Source organism: Macrobrachium nipponense, chromosome 49 (assembly GCF_015104395.2).
Source record: "Macrobrachium nipponense isolate FS-2020 chromosome 49, ASM1510439v2, whole genome shotgun sequence".
Lineage (NCBI taxonomy): Eukaryota > Metazoa > Arthropoda > Malacostraca > Decapoda > Palaemonidae > Macrobrachium > Macrobrachium nipponense.
Window position 1 is genome coordinate 9,058,616 of NC_087224.1, and position 20,623 is coordinate 9,079,238.

A 20,623-nucleotide genomic window follows, 5' to 3' on the forward strand; every position below is an offset into this window, starting at 1 on the left:
TACATTTGTAAGTCTCACGCTGTAGTACTACATGACACACATTTCAAGCAACGAAGCGGGATAGTGCCGTCAGTGAACCTCTTGTGGTGGACTGTAGGCATTACTTGAGGTTCTTTGCAGCGTGCCTTCCATGGCTCCTATAGCTGCAACATCCTTTCATATTCATTTTCCTCTATCTTACTTTCTACCCTCTCCTCACAATTGATTTATAGCACAACTGCTTTGAGGTTTTCCTTTTGTCACAACTTTTAAAAACGGAGAAGGAACGTAATAAGTGATAACTGAGAATGTTTTCAGTGAGGCCGTTATCAGCAACCTTTTATCGTAAGATAAGCGTGTAAGCTCTCTCTCTCTCTCTCTCTCTCGTCTTACTTGACGTTTTATTCATCAGAATATCGGCTCATTTACATAATGTTCTTGTATTTACAGTCTGAGCGTTCAAGTCTTCTTCTTCTTTGCAACTAGTAGGAAGTTGCAGGGTACGGTAACTAAATATTAAATAAATAGACAATTGGTCTTATAAATAGTTATGTAGACCTTATCATAAGTACACAAACAAGTAAATGTATATAGTTATCCAAATATTTGAATAATTTAATTTTTATATAGCGATGTACTAGCTAGAAAGTGCTAGATGGACGTGGTAGGGGAGAGAATGAGAAAGTCTCTAAACATCTACCTCCCTAGGAAGTGGGAGAGACCATGCCATGCATGCTCCAAAGGTGAGTGGTTCAGTGCGTTTTTTTAGGGCGATTTAATGCCACATGGATGAGACCTATGTGCAGGCACAATGAACGCCTCCTTCTGTTGAAGTTGTCAGCACAAGGGGTTCATCCATAATACAACACTTGATAGACAGATGTGACGTTGTCTAATATGTCCTTTTTCCATTGGAGCTACCCCTGTAGGTAAGTTATATTTGATATATATATATATATATATATATATATATATATATATATATATATATATATATATAATATAGAGAGAGAGAGAGAGAGAGAGAGAGAGAGAGAGAGAGAGAGAGAGAGAGAGAGAGATGTCTGAAGAAGTTTGGAAGGCCAGACTCTCTCTCTCTCTCTCTCTCTCTCTCTCTCTCTCTCTGTTGGTTGCACCGAGTCCAGAGGTGCATTTCAACACCTGTCTCATATACAAGTCTGGTTGAATCAGCCATCTAAATCGAGCTGTGATGTCGAAATCGAACCACAAAAATAGCCAAGTTTGAGCGATAAATAACTACTTGAGCACCAAGACCAGTAGGTCTGCATTCCCCCCATAAGAAGGATAAGTCATCCATTAGAACTTAATGTAAACAATGTTTGGAAATGTAGATATCTTGATTGCGTCGAAACAGAGCTTAAATGCGTTAATTTTATCAGTAACGTCTGAAAATGCCAAGCCATCGATTACAAACTTGAAATACATGTTTTGGGTTTAACTGCGAATACTTTCATTAAAAAAGGGGAGGGGGGAGGTTAAAATACCGTTGTTTCGATGCTCGTGTTTACTTAAAAAGTAAACTAAATCAAATAAAATGCTATTGAGACGCACTGCCATCTTGTAAAGAATTTATCTGAAAAATAAATTAAATCTAAAAGTTTCGAATCACACGTAGCTGGATTTTTTTTTATTAGAACAATTCCGTGAACTTCAAGGTATAAACACATCGTATTGTTGTTTTATACGTCCGTTCGTAAAAGCTACTGGATATCCAGGTATATAATGAAATAAATTTCGAAACCTGTTTACTAGAAACTTTATACATACTTTAAAAAAGTATTATATGTAATTTTCGTCGGAGCTGAATCATGCTAATAGTTTCATAATCGCCCGAACTTTAACATACGGTTGTTTTAGTAGACACATATAGACCTAAGAAGAAATAAATCGCAATGAATAAGGCCTGATTATATAATTTTGTGTCATGAATACCTAAAACAGTGACAGAAACCGTTAACAGCACGAAAATCAAACTAAAATAGTCCCACGTAAAAAGAAATACACTTGACATGCTAAAACGTAAAAACTAACATGGCGTAGCTGCCAGACGTAGGTCCAGTTAGACTACACTGATGGATATTGAAATAAATAATTCAAAAGCTCACGAAGACGAACTTTATTCATTCTTTAGCGACAAAGCCGTAAAATTATAATGATATATAAAAAAAACTGCGTTGGAAAAAAGGGAAGCTTAGCGAACGCCCCCGTGGGGGGGAACGACTTTCAGCCCGCTGCGAGGTTCGTGTATGACGTCATAGATCTCATCAGAAGGTCGCCATTGTTAGGAAGTGTAAAGGTGCATATCTGTCTCGCTCTCCACAGGACGAAGGTTTTAGGGGCGTCGTGGCCCTCGCAGATCCTCCAGGATGTCTTCTCCAAGTGCAGGAAAGCGTCGCATGGACACTGACGTCATCAAACTGTATCCTTTTACTGGCATCAAGGGAGAAAAAAAAGCTTTTCAATTTGTTAGCGAGAGAGGATGATTCCCTATCTCTCTCTCTCTCTCTTTCTCTCTTTCTCTCACTCTCTTACTCTCTCTTTCTCTCTCTCTCTCTCCTTTTCCTTTTGCGTTCTGGGTGAACTGGGAAGGGTATCTCTCTCTCTCTCTCTTTCTCTCTCTACGACACTGCCATGACGCCTTCTCTAAAGAATAGAATTTTCTGCAACGGAAAAGGATATTCTCTCTCTCTCTCTCTCTCTCTCTCTCTCTCTCTGGTGTGGGGGCATTTCGTGGCGTGACCCATTATGACCTTTTCGCGAACACCCATTTATTTGTTTTGATAGGGACCATTTTTGCCAAATGTGGGCCTTCGCCCCCCCCCCCTTCGTCCTTTGCAATCGCAAACAAGGGGGCGACCTGAGACGTACCCAATTGCGATTTTTTTTTGCGAGGGGGGGGGCGGGGGGGGGGCATGGACAGAGGGTATTGGGGGTGGGGGGGGGGTGTCCGAAGACCCGCAGGTAGCTCTAGACCTCGATATCGGAATTGGGAAGGAAACTGGTTTTGTTCTGCAGCAGTCACCTGGCAGCTTTAATCAGCCTGGCCTCTTAAGTATGTGTCTTGGGGTCCTTCTGACGACCTCTTTTGAGGATCTCTTCTGACGGACCTCTTACGACGACCTCTTCTGAGGACCCCTTCCGACGACCTCTTCTGAGGACCCCTTCCGACGACCTCTTCTGACGACCCCTTCCGACGACCTTCAGCCTGAAATTCCATCCTGGTGTTTTGTCATGAAGGCCCAGGATATATATTGGGCAAGAGTCCTGTCGAAAAAAGTGCGGCATACGTTGGTATCATTGTTCTGGGCCCTGGGGTACTTACAAGACTAGCCCAGGTCAAGCTTTTTGTATTGAAATTAAAAGGCTTCGGTAACAAAGCCCTGTGGCTGTTTTGTTCCATTGTCTCGGTATTTGGGCGTAAAATTTAGTGTTGAGAAGACTTGGGGAGTGTTCTTCAACGTAGCCTTTGTTCATCCTTTGTGAAGTGTTGACACTGTTTTTTTATGTGTATTTGACCCCTTATGAAGTATATTTAGCAGCACTAGGGTGTACTCGAAGTGTCTCCGGGTGTTGGGTGAAGTAGCCTGGTTGATAGCTTGGACACATGCTTTGTATTAGAGCTATTGGTATCGCACGAGAACAAAGAAGATCGCACAGTGGTGTAATGTGGCCTGCTCGCTGGTGTATCATTGAAATAAGCAAGTCATTTGCTACAGCGAATGATTTATTTTATTTGCCATTCTGTCTTTGTATGCTATAGTAGGATATGTTCGATTTTGTTGGTAACATACATCCTAAACATGGCTTACTTTGTTACGTAGTTGAAAGCGTACGATGATTTAACTTGCCTTTGTTTAGATGTCTCCTATACGTAGGAATTTGCGGAGAAATTAGGTCCTAAATGAGTTTTACTTTGTTCCCTAAGTTATTGTTCATTCAAGTAATTTCTCTTTGTTGGTGTAAGGTTTAGTTTCTTTCATTCTACTTGTTCTTTGTATAATTCAGACTCATTTCATTATTGGCAAGCCCAAACAAAGATTTTACATTGTTAACACTGAATTTTAAGCAATTTAGGCTAATGTTTTGGTTGCCATAGTACACTTTTAATTAGGTTTGAGAATTGGTTGTAAATTGATTTATTTAGGCTTGGGATTAAATACATATACTATTGTTTCAAACGCTTGTACTGTAACGAGTTTGCATAATTTTATTGCGGCTTACGTTTGCCTCTTTTCTTGTATCATAATAACAGGAAAGTAAGTTGAGCAGGCTACTATTCACATTCGCTGAATTAATAGCTGACTTTAGGATTTGCATTTAATGGTATTGTGAAAATTGTGCAGATGAAAATTGTGCAGAATTGGTCATATGTTTGGTTAAAGACCAAAGTGAACAAAGGAAATAAGGCAGAAGTACTGCAAACTAAAGTTGGTGTCAGCTGATCTGTCATCTGAATGCCATTGTCTTCATTAACAATTGTTCGTGTCAGCGCAGCTCATGATGTCGGTTGCCAATTTGCTTAATTCCATCTTATTTGAATGTCAACAGACTTTGAATCCCTACAAAGGCATTTGTATATATGGAAAACACAGGGTCATACATATGTTAAAAAAGGTGCAAAAATAACAATGAAAAATATGTTCTTTCATGCGCAATGTTAAAAAAAAGTGCAAAAATAACAATGAAAAATATGTTCTTCATGCACAGAAAGTGCAAAAATAACCGAAGATAGGTACGTTCTAAGGAGTTTTAATAGGTACACTCAGGCAATATTGATATTAAAACTAAACGTACAGTACCAGCAAGAAGTACTGGTAAACGTGTATGAACAAACAGAGGAAAATGATCCACAATGACTTTCAGATTCAGAGCTTCAGCTGAAATGCTAGCGCTTTTATCCCAATGTGGTAGTCTGCACTTTGCAGATGTGAAATATCTTTTAAATAAACAATATATATTACATAAGCATCCTTTAAAATAAATGAAATTAGTATTGTAAATGTGCCAAATGACTTGACTATGTGATTTTTTTTAATGATGATTGTAGGCATTTTATAAATAACGGCCTACAGTACTAGTCTCGGGTTACATTGCTTAGTTTTGTTATGATTGCACAGAGGTATACAGCTTGTTTATACTACCAGTGTCGAACATACATGTGTCAATTGTATTTTTTTCTTTGTAAATTTTCATTAATTGTTTAAGTTATGAATGAAATTCTATAAAATATGGGACTGGCATGGTCAAACCTTGCAAAATTTCTTTTTAGTTATGGTTTCACATATCTGCTTGTTATTGTCTTTCATGCGGATCTACTTACCATCTTTAAGATATTGCTTGTTTTATGAAATTTACCCTTTAGAAATCACATCATGAAAATAAGGGGCGGTGAGGGTAATGCTACAGTAGTTCTTTAAAATTCTGGAGGAAGAACATAAGAAAACTGGCTATTAACAAAGCTTACTGTACTGTATGGAAACAATGAGTTTATCGAAGTGTTAAATGTTGAAAAAGATTGGTTTAAAATTAAAACTACTAATGTATTTTCCATATGCTTTTTGTATATAAGCATAATGAATGCTTTTCGTTTATAAGCCTAATGAAGCTAAACATTCAAAATGTTTTTTCAATGATACAGAAAGAAGCACTTTAATACTAATTTTAATACGTTTCTGCCTTTTCTGACGTTCAGCAGTTTATTGGCTACTAACCTAGAAAACTTTATAAGCATTGTCGGGCTCTGCCTTCGAGTATTGGTATACCATTTTGTTGACATTGATAGATCTCGTGAGTGGTTAAGGCTGGTGTGAGGTAAAATCTTCATGAGGTAAAAATCTGCATAGGCCTCTGTACAAGAATGCATGCCCCCTCTCTTACTGACTACAGGAAAAGTTTAACATTATTGAAAAGTATGTGTTAATCGAAGTAAGGGAAATTAAGAAATCCATTACTGGAGGCACATTGAAGGATGTGTTTTTCGATATGTAGATTTTATCTTGAACCAGGTCACAGTAATGGAGACTAGACAAGTGATGAGGAAAAACTCTTAACTTAATGAAAATGGTACGTATTTTTCGATGAGCATTAAACTCTGCATTGGTAGGGTATACAGTACAGTATTGATATTACGGTTTTTACATTTAAAAGTACAGAATTTTCTCAATTAGTCAACAGTTTGAAAAAACGTGTAGGCCTAGTTCTGTAATTTGACACTGAAAATTAGTCAAGATTTTGAACAAACATGTAAGCCTAGTCCTATAATTTCAAGTTTTAAGGCAGTAGGATCGCTGTTATTTCTTTCTTGCCTGCCTCATTTGTTTGTAATTCTCTCTCTAGATTGTTTACTTCTCTCATTTCTTTCATAGTCATTCATTATTCTCTCGTGCTGTGTACTTCCTCTACTATTTTTCTTTCATCCTCTGCCTATGGGCAGTACATCCCACAAGATGCTATGGCCAGCAGTCAGTGATTGTTAATTTTTTTAGTGACAGAAGAGTTGAAACTGAGTACATATAGTACATAGTTCTGTAGGACTTGCTAAATCTCAAGGAACAGTTATTACTATAGTTTAAATTTTTGTTGTCATTTCCAATTTACTCCCATTTTGGGGGTAAGTTGTTATGAATGGTAAATTTTAAAAAACTCCCATGAGGGTACTAACCCTAATCTTTACACGTATATACTTATGGCACAGCCTGTGATCCAGTTTCTACACAAGGTCCTCTTGTACTTCCTTGGTCGTACTCCACTCAAGTATGGGGATCTGTTGGCCCAACACAGTTCAAATGCATGAGTTAGTTGACTTGTTGCTCACCTACATGACTGGGAAATTGAAATTGAAGGTGGCATGTACACTGCTACAAATTTGAGGTAATTTGTCCTCTTGAAGCTAGGTGTCCATATAAAGACGAGGGTTTGTGTTCTCATAGGAGCAAATGAAAAATTTTGAAATGTATCGTGTACATTGGAATTTGTGGGAAACATCAAATCTTGAATGAGGTTTACTTTGTTATGAAAGTTGCGACTCCATGTATTTTTTTGTCAAAAAGCACTTGCTATTGTTGACAGCATGCAATATTTTAGATTGGTGAGAAGAGTGAGGAGTATGATAGTTTTCTTGGTGTGTATAGTCTGTGGCAGAAGGTTACACAGCAAAATGTTTATAAATGAGCTGTAAAATTAATGTGGCACACTTTGCCAACAAAAACCTAACATAACCACCCTCCTTATATGTGAGCCTCAACTTTGAAGGAATTTATTGTGTATCAATCCCAACACAATACGCACCCAGTACTAGGAAGACTTGCTTTATGTGCTTTATTGTGGTAACAGAATGAGTGTTGTTGGATCAGCTTTCATAGTGTTTTGTACTCTAAATATCTTCTTCTATGCATTATGCTTTTGAACCAGTCTGCAAGAAGAATGGAGCTCACAGTAAATGAAATAAGTTTCAATGTATAATTAAAGATTTTTTTTCCTGGTAGTTCTAGAAAAGAATTCTCTTAACATTTTCCCTCACCAAGTCACCTGTTAAAATGGTGGCTCCTTGCATGGTACAGCACCCTGTAGGGGTTACCAAAGGTTTTTACAGCTTCCTGTTGGTTTTTTGCCCCGTAGGTGGCTAGCACCATGGAGCTGCAACTCCTTTTATTGTACCTCCATTCATATTCTCATTCATCTTATCACTTTCCACCTTCTCCTAATTGTTTCAAAATGCAACTGTGAGGTTGTCGTCCTGCTACACCTTTGAGACCTTTCTACTTGTAATTTTCCTTTCAGCACTGAATAACCTCAGTTTCCTGTGCATGGCCTTTGGATGAAAAATTCCATATTCTCTATTCTATTAATGGTTTTTCTTAGGAACAGATTCTTTATGTGGTATAAGTAGTCTGCACTATGCTAATAATATACTTTATGGGTAATTTGTAATTTTACAATTGATTAATTTTGTAGTCTCCACAGTTCTGATGACCCAAGACCCAAAGGTGCTGTATGCAAATTAATGCAGGAAAACTTGAGTGGTTATGTTGTCCTGACCTTCACAACTACAGTGCTGATAAGACACTCGCTTGTCACGTGAAGTGTGTTGTCATTGTTCTAACTTGGTTTTGCTCCTATCATACTACAGAGTTTCTCTCTCTCTCTCTCTCTCTCTCTCTCTCTCTCTCTCGTTTTGCAACTTTTTAAATTGTTACTCCAACAGTAATGACTTGGGTATCACATGCTAGTCAGTGTTTTTTTTTAAATATGTATTATCAAGAATTTAGCAACTTGATTTCTCTTAAGGGGACTTCCGGCTGAGAAATGGTGTTTTACAAGGAATTTTGTCATTTCCAGTTTTTGTTACCATGGCAACGATGTAGGACTTGGGTATCTGGTTATGAAGTTTTATGTTAATATCTCCAATAGTTTTACTGCTAGAGCATTTTTTTGAGAGATACTTTATATGACAGTTATCTATGAAAACCGAGGCACTGTGATATTATATCAAAATATCTAGAAATACTTTATTATAAGAACTTGGATGAACATGAATGGAGTACGATATGTTTTCCTGGCATCGACTTCCATCAAAACAAAGTTCCCAGCTGTTGAAGACTCGGAGTTAGAACGTTGACGAAAGGGGGTGTGTCATTATTTGCTCCGTTTGGCGATCAGCTGACTTGTCGGACTATATTTATCTTTTTCTGGCCTTAGGAAGAAGAAAGGTAGAAAAAAGAAAGACAGCAAAATGAAGAAGTCTACACACCAGGTGGATTCAATTAAAAACAACCTGGCAACAAAAAGAAGATTGGGCAACATTGATACCCTCTTGATGAAAGAGTAATACCCTGCCCGGGTGGGTAGGGGGGGGACCAGGAGCCTATATGGATGCATAATCAAAATATTTTACACCAAAATAATGGTTCTGATGCACAAAAGTGCACATTATAATATGCAACATTCTTTGCAAATCTTTAATTGCTCGTATCTCAAAACTAACTTTTTTCAATATATCTTCTAATAACTTTGCTATTTCTATAGTAGTAGTAGAAACATGCTTATAGAATTAAAAAGAGCCACACTTTCTATCATAAAAATCAAACTATAGTAAAATTAGCGAATATTTCTCTTTGACTTCGTACACCAACATCTCTTCTATGCACACACAAAATTTTACAAGAAAATATAAAAAATTAACAAAGTTATTAGCTCGAAACAAAAGGTCATTTTTATGGGGGGGATTTGGGTTTTTTTTTAGGGGGGGTTGCAAAACGGGGAGTAGTTGATTTTAACCTTGGGAAACCACTCTATGAATGGTACACTTTCAGTGATGTAAATATAAACATAGTCCCCCAGAAAAAGTTTCCAGCCAGAAGGCCCCCTTAATGCATATACGTAGTACATAGATGACAGTATATGTACTGATGATTGATTATAGGTTATATGCTTGATGCAATCTATGTAACTGTCAGTATATTTGCCATTTAATTCTTTTAATTCTCTCAAACGTGCTGATGGGTACATTTCAGTACAGCGATATTAATTTCTTATAGGCGAGTTTTATGTCAAAGAATGTAAGATTCCAGCCACTTTCAGAGAAAGTGTGTTATAACTTTCGATAGGTTTGGGAGTGAGAACTACCCACACTGTAGCTCCGATGTTATGCGGGTTTCAGTATGCTGTAACTGCCTCAGACCAGCCACAGTCCCATTTTCAGTGACCTGTCCCCAGAAATGTCCCTGGTTTTCATTGTGGTGAAAGATCTGAAATTGGAATACAGAAAAAAAATGTTGAACAAACTATACGTAGTTGCACACCATACTACTCACACTACAGTGTACAGTGTATATAACTAAAGAAATGATAAACAGCTTTGCACGGCATAATTTGCAAGAGTGCCTTCCAAGAACGTAAAACCAAATTTCTAGCCAAACTATCGTCAGTATCATCGTGCACGTCCCCGACTCCCCTCTTGCCTTCCCGCCAATGACCAGCAAAGCCCCATTTTCTCCTAGTCTACACTACTTTTTCTTCGGTCTCTTTTCATCTCTATACATTGCGTATTGGTGATTGAATATAGTTCGTTAGTGTTAACATCTTTGACCGTCACTTTTGCTCCAATTTATCTTTCGTGAATCCCAATTTTCAAAAGTTTCCTGAGCAACAAGGTTAGAGTCATTGCCATCAGCAGATCTGTTGTTGTTGTTGTTGTTTTTTTTTTTTTTTTGTTTTTTTCCCAGGTGTTACTCTGCTTTTGAAATCAAGAATCCACCCTCATGGGGGTTAGTGCCATCAGTGCACCTCATGCAATTCACTGTAGGCATTACGTACTTAATGTTCTTTGCAGCTTCCCTTCAGCCCATAGCTACAACCTCTCATTCCTTTTACTATACCTCCGTTCGTATTCTATTCCATCTTACTTTCACCCACTCCGAACAGTTGATTCATAGTGCAACTGCAAGGTTTTCATCCAGATACACCTTCCATCAAACCTTTTCATGGCCAAAATCCTTTTCAGTGCTGGATAACCTCGTAGGACCCAGTGCCTGGCCTTTGGCCTACATCCTATACATATTCTATTCAGTCTCCAATTCCCAGTTTCATTTCACTTCACTTTTAATCCTTACTGCTGCAGTTGTGGTTGCTTAGCAAAAAGATGTATGAGTTTTAAGAATTTTTACCGTAACGGAGGATTTTTTTGTGATATGTACATTTCCTTTTTCCTCCAAAACTTTTAGCAGTTCGGAAGTATGAGATTGTTATTGGTCTTGTTAATTTTAGTCTTATATGTTGTTTACTTAAGTTTAGGCATGTTATTGTATTGGATCCTTGCTTGATAGTCTGATTGGCACTCTCTCTTTCTCTGAAAGAGATAGGGGAAAATGGATGCTATTAAGTGTATTTAATTAAACTTGAAGATAATTGGCAGACATTCAAATAATTACAGTAAAAAGCAAATAAAAATATTGCAATAAATGTGTTAGATTAGAATGATGTTTTGTTGACGGATGCACTTTTCCTTAACCAATATGTCAGAATCGAGAAGAAGCATGAAGTAACGATGTTGAACGGCCTCAATGAGTTCTGTGTGAAATTTTATGGACCAAAAGGCAGTAAGTTAAGAAGATTTGTTTTTGAAAGCATTTAATAGGATATATAGAGATAGCAGGTTACAGCACACACTGTTTACTGTGTTGTGACTTTACAGCACTTGGCTCACAGTGCCATTAGCCTGATTGTACTGTGGCGTAAGCAGTTTTACAATGCCATACCCAGGTTTATGGTGCCTTAACCCAGTTTTAAAGTGCTGTAAGCCCCATTTATTTCCATTATTGTTACGATATTCCAGTTTGCGGCATTTTTCAGGTTACGGCGCACTGTCAGGAAGGGAATCCCCACCGCAAACTGGGACTGCCTGTACAGTACTTAGTTTCTAACTTATGAGAGGTTGTCTTAATGTAGACTGATAATTTACACACTGGTGAAGAAATCCACAGTAGTGTAGAGGTAAATATATATTGTAGAAATATACATTCAAAAGAGCTTCCGAGAATCGAGCAGGTTCTCAAAAGCACACTTTTGTTTATGCAGTGGACCTCCATATTTGTGTTCTCCAGATTTGCAGATTTTTCTCTGGACCATATGTACCCATTATTCGTGGGAATTTTGCCTATTCGTGGTATTTTTCTATGAAAAATATCCACAAATTCCTGGGTTTTTTTATCTATTTCATCATAAAATGCACTTTTTGTGTTAAAACTTAAAAAACCAGATATGAAAATGTGTAGTGGGTTTTCCTTGAGTTTTACTTAACAAAACAGGCCGTTTTCAGCATTTTTATTGGGTTTCCAGCTATTCGCGGATTCTAACTATTCGCGTGGGCTGGGGTCTGGTACACAGTACACATCACCCACAAATAGAGGTGACCACTGTTCATACTAGTATAGTATTTTAAAATATTCATTTGCCTCTACACCTGTGGATTTCTTCGCCGTTTTAGTGACTCAGACTATTATGAGATTTTTATGAACTGACACATTATTGGTACATTTTTAATACATTTGTTTGGGAATTCAGGCTGTCAAGTGTTGGTGATTGAAAGTTGTTTAGAATAAGGGAATAGTGTGTATGGAATTTGTTATAGAAGGCAGTTTGCAAGAGAGAGTGGGTGCATAATTAGGTTCTTTTAATCCTGTGTATTTGCATAATTTGAGTTTTTGAAACTCTTATATAATATTATGGTATACTGTACAGGCAGTCCTGGTTGTTGGTGGATTCAGTTAAATGGGCAATTTACGGCCAATAATATAGTTATGGTGCCATAGCTGGTTATTGGTGCCATAATTACCATAAATTGCTGAGTTTAAGTTATTGGCAGTTTTTGCTTATCACCACTCTGCTGAAAAAGGAACCCTCATCGATAACTGGGGGACTGCCTGTTGTCCTTTTGCCTTGGTTTATTTAAGCCCATTGTTAGTTATTATATTGACCTAAACCACTGATACCCATTTCCAAAAACAGTGTTCCAGTGTTGTGTGCAACCTTGAGTAAGGAGAATACAGAATGTGTTACACAAAAGTTTCCTTGTCTACTTTCAGTACCAAATATACCCAGTGGACCAAATGTACCATTGAACAAAAGACCATAAGTGTCTTGTGTACTTAGAGCACAAAATGTATAGTACTTGTTGAGGCACCAAAAGGCAGTGAGAACATTGGTCTGAGAAATGCGGGTGATCCTCAGGGTACTAACTCGGTGGCAAAAGTGAACCTAATAGATAGATTATCAGTGATCCGGTTTTATGGGGCTTGTCTAGTGCTGAAAATTGCAGTTTTATACATTCAACTTACCTGTCAGATATATACATAGCTATTGACTCCGTCGCGCCAACAGAATTTCGAATTTCGCGCACACGCTACAGGTAGGTCAGGTGATCCACCGCGCCGCCACTGGGTGGCGGAATAGGAACCCATTCCCGTTTTCCATCAGATTTTTTCTGTCGGCCATACTGGCAACATCGTTGTTGGTATCTCCGGCTGGATTTCGTTTTTGGATACAATTGATCATCGTTTTGGACCCTTTGGTGACGTATTTGGATCGTTGTACTGGCATACGCTTTTGTGGATCGTTATTTGGATTTTGGCTTGGAATTTTCATCATGATGTCTGATTCTGGAAGTGTGGTGAGAATGTGTGTGAATGAAGGGTGCAAGGTGAGAATGCCGAAAGCTTCGGTTGATCCTCACACTGTATGTAAAAGATGCAGGAAGTATGAATGCTCGATGGATAACACGTTGTCATGAATGTGAGAGTTTGAGTGCTGAAGGGTGGAAGTCTCTAACTTCTTATTTAAGGAAATTAGAGAAAGACCGGTTAAGGAAGTCATCTTCCAAAACCAAGCCTAGCTCTCAATCTTCAAGTGGTTTGGTGAGTAATATTGTACCCTCCTCTAATATTTCAGGTCCTTCTGCGAATGCAGATCCTACGGACTCTGCTTCGGAGATAGCAAGCCTTAAAGCTGCGCTTATGAAAATGGAGCGTAAAATGGCTGCCATAGAAGGTAAGCAAAGTAGTGCTGTGGAAAGTGATGTGAATTTCCCCAGTGAAGTGGAGGAGGCGTCTGATTGGCTTCACAACGCTCCCAGGCCTAGACCTCTTTCAAGCTCCCAAGCCCAGAGGAGAAGGAATGTCGAAAGCCTTACGGAGGTTATGGAGGATCCCCACCAGTCAGACGTCTCTTCGGCAGAATCTGTAACGTCACAGACTGCCAGAGAATGCATTAGAAAAAGCGTTCTACGTGAATGTTTTTCGTCATCGGAGAATTCCTCACCTAAAAGAGGATGGAGATCAGCGGATCGTTCTCGTCCCTTGAAGAGGATCTGGGAAGAATCGGGCATAAACTCGAGTCCGGAACGTTTTTCAGAGGACTCCCCGACAGAGAATAAGAAAGCAAAGGTTTTGGCTTCTCCCGATAAGTTGTGGGGAATGGAGAAAGAAGGCTCTCCTTCCTCTCGTTTAGACCAGAGAGAAGAAACGACGAAGATATTAAAAGATATGCAAGAGTCTATTGCTTCTCTAGTCGGGGTTCTTTCGAGAGATCCTCCAAGAAGAAAGGATGTTAATCTTCCTGTGAAGAAGTAAAAAACCCTACTATTCAACCTCCCAGAAAAGAAGATTCTTCTTCGGATGAAGGGTCTATTTTCACAGACCCGCGAGTTCGGGGCGCGAGCGCCAGCCAGGCGTGCGCCAGCCGAGCGCGAAGCGCCAGCCAGGCGCGGAGCGCCAGTTAGCCGCAAAGAACTAACACGTAAGCGCGAGGCCCCAATCAGGCGCGACGCGGCAACCAGGCCCTATCCGATATCGCAGGAGACAACTAGGCGCGAGAAGCTGGCCAGGCGTGAGGAGCCAGCCGCGCGTGAGAATTCCTACAAGCAGGAAGAGACAATCAGGCGCGAGGCGCCATCCAGGAGCGTAGCGCCAACCAGACGAGAAGCGCCAGCCAGGCGCGAAGCGCCAGCTAGGCGCGAAGAGCCAGCCAGGCGCGATGCGCCAGACTGCCGAGAAGCGCCTACCAGGCGAGAAGCGCTAGCCAGGCGCGAGGCGCCAGGCGGCCGCGAAGAGACATACAGGCGCGAAGCGCCAGCCAGACGCGACGCGATAGACGGCCGCGAAGCGCCAACCAGGCGTGAAGCGCGAGTCGAGCGCGAGGCCCCAGCCGCGCATGAGGAGCCAGCGTGGCGCGAAGCGCTAGCCGAGCGTGAGGCGCCAGCCGCGCGAGAAGATTCAACCAAGCGCGAAGCGCCAGTCAGGCGCAAGGCGCCAGCTGATCATGAAGAGCGGCAAGAGCGAGAAGTTATAAGGGGTAATAGAAGATCTTTTCATGTAATGTCTTCGGATAGCGAGTCTCCTACAAGTAGAAACCCTAATGCAAGGAAGCAACCTGGTACATCGAAGGTTACGGTTTCAACCTCCATGTCTCAGGATGTTTTGGTGGATAAGAAAGGGATAACTTCTAGATCTGTCAGTCTCTCTCCTTCTAGGATTATTTCTCCTATAGGGAATATGTCTACGGACAAAGAATCTAATAAAAGAGCTCGCTCTCCTTCTAGGATGGAGTTGGATGAGGTGTTGGAGGAAGAAACCCCGAACAATGAGGGGGTATCTAACTACAAAGTGTTAGCCTCTCTTCTCCTACAAGAATTTGGAGACACTCTAAGCCCTGCAGCTCCTCCTTCCCCGAGATCTCTGTTCTCCAGTACGAAGGTTCCTAAATCGTCTTCATATTTAAAAATGAAACCAGCCATATCAATGAAGAAGGCTATTCAATCTTTAAATAATTGGATGAAGGTGAAGAAGGAAGCTCAGAAGACAGTTTTTTGCACTCCTCCATGTAAGCTCGGAGGTAGGAGGGGAATATGGTACAGGACAGAGGAAGCGATGGGGCTTATGCTTCCATCTTCCGCGGAGGCGGATTTTTCAAGCTTGGTTGAAGCATCGAGAAGACATGCTTTGAATACAGCTAAAGCATATTGGAGCATGTCAGAATTGGATCAACACCTCAAGGGACTTTTCCATGTACTAGAAGTTTTTAACTTCTTGGATTGGTCCCTTGGAGTGCTGGCCAAGAAGGCAAATGAACCAGATGTTTTAGAACCTGAAGTTTTACATTGCATTTTATCCTGTATGGATAAGGCGGTTCAGGATGGATCGGGAGAATTGTCATCTCTATTTGGAGCAGGAGTAGTGAAGAAGAGATCATTATTTGGTTCATTTCTAACCAAAGCGGTTTCTCCTTCACAAAGGTCAGCCCTGTTATACGCTCCTCTCTCGGATCACCTTTTCCCTTCGCACTTGGTGAAGGAGATTTCAAAGTCTCTTGCTGAAAAGGCAACCCAAGACTTATTAGTACAATCCTCCAAGAAATCAAGACCAACAGTACCAGTAGCTAAGAAGACTACTCGTACTCCGGTAGTGCCCTTTCGGAGAGGTTCCACCTCTCGTCCTCCAACGAAAAGGAAGACAGCAGAAAAGCGAGGAAGGTCCTCCTTTAGATCTTTCAAGAAATCAAAGTAGCAGCGAGGTCCTCCAAACATCTGTAGGGGCCAGGCTCCTAAACTTCGTAGGGGAATGGAAGATAAGGAAAGCCGACCCTTGGACGCTAGCAGTCTTGGGGAAAGGTTACATTATACCTTTTCATACAATCAACTTACCTGTCAGGTATATACATAGCTAAGACTCAGTCGTCCCCGACAGAAATTCAAATTTCGCGCCACTCGCTACAGGTAGGTCAGGTGATCTACCGGCCTGCTGGGCGGCAGGATAGGAACCATTCCCGTTTTCTACTCATATATTTTCTGTCGCCGGTGGTATCAACATCGTTCTGCCTCCTCTTGACTGGAATTCGCTTTTCTAGACAATTGATCATCTTTTTGTGGACTTTTGGTGACGTACCTGGATCGTTGTTTTGGCATTCGCTACTGTGGACTGGTTTTGGACTTGCTTTTTGATTTTTCTTCAAGAATGTCTGATTCAAGTGTTTGTGTGAGAATGTGTGAATGTAGGCTGCAAGGTGAGGATACCGAAAGCTTCGGTTGATCCTCACACTGTATGTCGCAAATGTAGGGGTTTTGATTGTTCTATTTCTAACACCTGTCATGAGTGTGAGAGGTTGAATGTTGAGGAATGGAAGACTCTAACTTCTTACTTGAAGAAGTTAGAAAGGGATAGAGTCAGAAGGGCTGCATCTAAGATTGCGGGTAGTAGTACAAGGCCTATTGAGCCTTTGGATAATTCTAACTCTTCTCTTAATTATGATTCTGTATCAGGGCCCTCACTGGCTTTACATTCAGATTCGGCCTCGGAAATTGCTGAACTGAAGGCTACTCTTCACAGGATGAGATCCAAAATGGCTACCATGAAAGGTAAGGACTGTGAAAGTGATTATAGTGAAGTGAGTGTCCCCAGTGTTGTGGAGGGGGCGTCTGACCGTCTCTGCGACGCTCCCAGGCCTAGACCTCTTCCAAGCTCCCAAGCCCAGAGGAGAAGGAAAGTCGAAAGCCGTACGGAGGTTGTGGAGAGAATTCCCCCCGGTCAGGCGTCCCTTCAGCAGGTGCTGTATATAGACAGACTGCTCAGGACCGCTATCGAAAAAGCGTCCTCAGAGAGTGCTTCTCTTCGTCCGCTTCTCCCTCTCCTAAACAGGGGTGGGAAGGATTCGGACTTGTCCAGGCCCCTTGAAAAGGCACTGGAGAGATCCTGTGTTGGATTCAAGCCCAGAACGCTTTTCGGAAGAAGCGCCTCCTTCCATCAAGAAGGCGAAGAGGGTTTTGACGTCCCATGATGTGGGCAAAACGCCTTCGAGGTCTCCCTCTCCCGTTCAAGAAGACGCAGGAGAGGCTTCCAAGAGGATCATTTTGGCGGTGCAGGAACAGCTATCCGCCTTGGTAGGAGTCCTTTCGAAGGATCCTCCTCGTAAGAAAGACTTGAGACTGCCGGTCAAGAAGACTCGTCTTCCTTCTCCGCCCGCCAGGAGTGAGGCTCCTGTGGGACGTGAGTCTTTTGAGAATTACTCGGATAGAGACTCTTTGGACGATTTTGATTCGCCAGACAAGCGCGTCGCGCCAGTCAAGCGCGAGGCGTCCTACAGACGAGAAGCGTCTTCTAGGATTAGAGCGTCAGACAAGCGAGAAACGCTTTACAGGCGAGAGGATACTCCCAGATGGGATACGTCTGCCAGGCTAGCAGCTTCAGCCGAGCGCGTGGTAACAACCAGGCGCGAGGATTCAGCCAAGCGCGAGGCGCCAGACAAGCATCTGACATACAAGGATGTGGCACCAGAAAGGCGCGAGACTCCAACCAGGCGCGAGGCGTCAGTCAGGCGCGAGAGCTTTGAGAGGCGCGAGACGCCAGTCAGGCGCGAGGCGCCAGCCAAGCGCGAGGAGTCAGCCAGGCGCGAGACAGCCAGGCGCGAGGATCCTGCCAGGCGCGAGGCGCCAGCCAAGCGCGAGGAGTCAGCCAGGCGCGAGACGCCAGCCAGGCTGCGAGGCGCGAGGCAGCAGGCGACGGCGCCAGCCAAGCTCGAGGCGCCAGCCAAGCGCGAAGAGCCAGCCAAGTACGAAGAGCCAGCCAGGCATAGGAGCTCTTTACACTCTCTTAGCCCCTCTCCTATTAGGAGTTTGTCTCCCGTAGAGAGAGTTTTTGAACAGGAAGACCCGGAACGGGAAGTGGCCTCTCCTTCTGATCGATTTTGGAAGAGGAACTCAGAGGAAGAGTCTCACGGCAAAGAAGGACTGTCTAACTACAAAGTTTTGACAGCTCTCCTACTCCAGGAATACGGAGATGCATTGATCCCTGCCGCTCCTCTTTTGCCTCGTTCACTTTTTTCATGCTCTAAGACGCCGAAATCGTCGGCTTTCTTGAAGATGAGACCGACGATTTCTATGAAGAGAGCTCTGCAATCGCTGGATAGCTGGATGCTAACTAAGAAAGAGCTAGTAAGGACAGTGTTTTGCATGCCTCCCGCTAGACTCACGGGCAAGAGAGGATTTGGTACCAGACTGGGGAGAATATGGGTCTCACACTCCCAGCTTCAGCTGAAGCTGACTTTTCCAGTCTGGTAGATGCATCCAGGAGACATAGCCTTCACACTGCTAAGATTACTTGGGGTCTTTCAGAGTTGGATCATCTCCTCAAGGGACTTTTTCACATTCTAGAAGTCTTTAACTTCCTAGATTGGTCCCTTGGGGTGATGTCCAAGAAGGCTCATGCCCCTGAAGGGCTAGAACCGGACGTACTCCTTGCAATTTTGTCATGTATTGACAAGGCGGTGCAGGACGGCTCAGGGGAAGTTTCTTCCTTATTTGGAGCAGGTCTTTTGAAGAAGAGATCTGTTTTTAGCGCTTTCTTGACGAAAGCAGTATCACATTCGCAAAGAGCAGCTTTGTTATTCGCCCCTAGGTCTGATTTTCTGTTCCCTTTCTTCACGCTGGTGAGGGATATTTCCCGATCTCTGCGGAGACAGCGACACAGGATCTCCTGCGGACGAAAAGCGAACACAGGATCTTCTCCTGCAATCTTCCAGGAAGAAGAGACCAGTGATGGTGGGAGAAAAGAAAGGGGTGTCTACTCCTGTTCGGCCCTTTCGAGGAGGCCCCTCCCACTAGAGTTACCGCTAAAAGGAAAACGACCGAGAAGAGAGGTCGAGCCTTTCGTTCCGCCCCTTTAAAAGGGGAAAGTGAAGTGGCGCTCCTCCAAACACCAGTAGGTGCCAGGCTCCGGGGATTTGCGGAAGCCTGGTCTCTCATCGACACAGACGCTTGGTCGATGTCGGTGCTTCAGAAGGGATATCTCATTCCTTTCCTGGACAATCCTCCCCTGACGTCAACTCCGAGGGAATTGTCCGCCAATTACAAGGACCCTGTGTTGAAAGATACTCTTCAACAAATGGTGGATCAGATGTGGGACAAGAGAGCTATAGAACTAGTGCTGGATCAAAGCTCCCCAGGGTTTTACAATCGTCTTTTCTTGGTTGCGAAAGCCTCGGGGGGCTGGAGACCAGTTCTGGATGTCAGCGCTCTGAACAAGTTTGTTCAGAAACAGAAGTTCTCCATGGAAACCTCTGCTTCAGTCCTTGCGGCTCTTCGCCAAGGGGATTGGATGGTGTCTCTGGATCTCCAGGACGCCTATTTTCACGTCCCGATCCATCCTTCGTCGAAGAAGTACCTCCGTTTCATGACGGGGGAAGGATCTTCCAATTCAGAGCCTTGTGTTTCGGCCTGTCTACGGCGCCTCAGGTTTTCACGAACCTTTTGAAAAATGTGGCGAGATGGCTTCATCTGAAAGGAATCAGTATATCTCTATACCTAGACGACTGGCTTATCAGAGCAAAGTCAGAGAAAAAGTGTTTGGAGGACCTGACTGTGACACTAAACCTGATAAAGACATTAGGATTACTCGTGAACCTCGAGAAGTCCCAACTGATCCCCAGCCAGAACTTGGTCTATCTGGGGATTCGGATGGATTCTCGGGGTTTTCGAGTATTTCCTTCTCAAGAGAGACTAGCGAGAGGTTTAGAAAAAGTCTCTCTCTTCCTAAGGAAGGAACGTACTTCGGCGAGGGAATGGTTGAGCCTGTTAGGGACCCTTTCCTCGCTCGAACAGTTCTTTCATCTAGGAAGACTTCATCTCCGTCCTCTTCAGTTCTTCCTCAGAAGTTCGTGGAACATGAAGACAGGACTCCTCTCGGACAGTTTTCCCATTCCAGATCGGATGAAACGCCATCTAGAATGGTGGTTACTCCCACTGAGGGAAAACAAGGGTACTTCCCTGGAAATACAGAGCCCAAACCTTGTATTGTTTTCCGACGCGTCGGAAAAAGGTTTTGGGGAGCAACTTTGGGAAAGAGAGAAGTGTCAGGCACTTGGAATGCTCTCCAAGTGTCCTGGCACATAAACTGCAAAGAACTGTTGGCTGTACACCTAGCTCTAAGAGCTTCGAACCGTTAGTGTGCAACAAAATAGTACAAGTGAATGCGGACAATACAACCGCTCTGGCATACATTCGGAGCAAGGAGGTACTCACTCGTATGCCCTTTACGAACTCGCAAGGGACCTGCTGTTGTGGACATCGCCAAAGGAACATCTC

General features: G+C 42.4%; 1 protein-coding gene across 1 annotated transcript in view; it reads left to right on the plus strand.

The window, feature by feature from the left end:
* The first annotated feature begins 2,252 nt into the window (after window positions 1-2,252).
* Window positions 2,253-20,623, plus strand: part of LOC135205318 (ubiquitin-conjugating enzyme E2 H) — a 35,802-nt gene continuing 17,431 nt past the window's right edge. Inside the window, exons 1-2 of the mRNA XM_064235750.1 lie at window positions 2,253-2,419; window positions 11,020-11,096. Coding sequence (XP_064091820.1) covers window positions 2,367-2,419; window positions 11,020-11,096 — 130 coding nt within the window. The 5' untranslated portion in view covers window positions 2,253-2,366. The remainder of the gene's footprint in view (window positions 2,420-11,019; window positions 11,097-20,623) is intronic.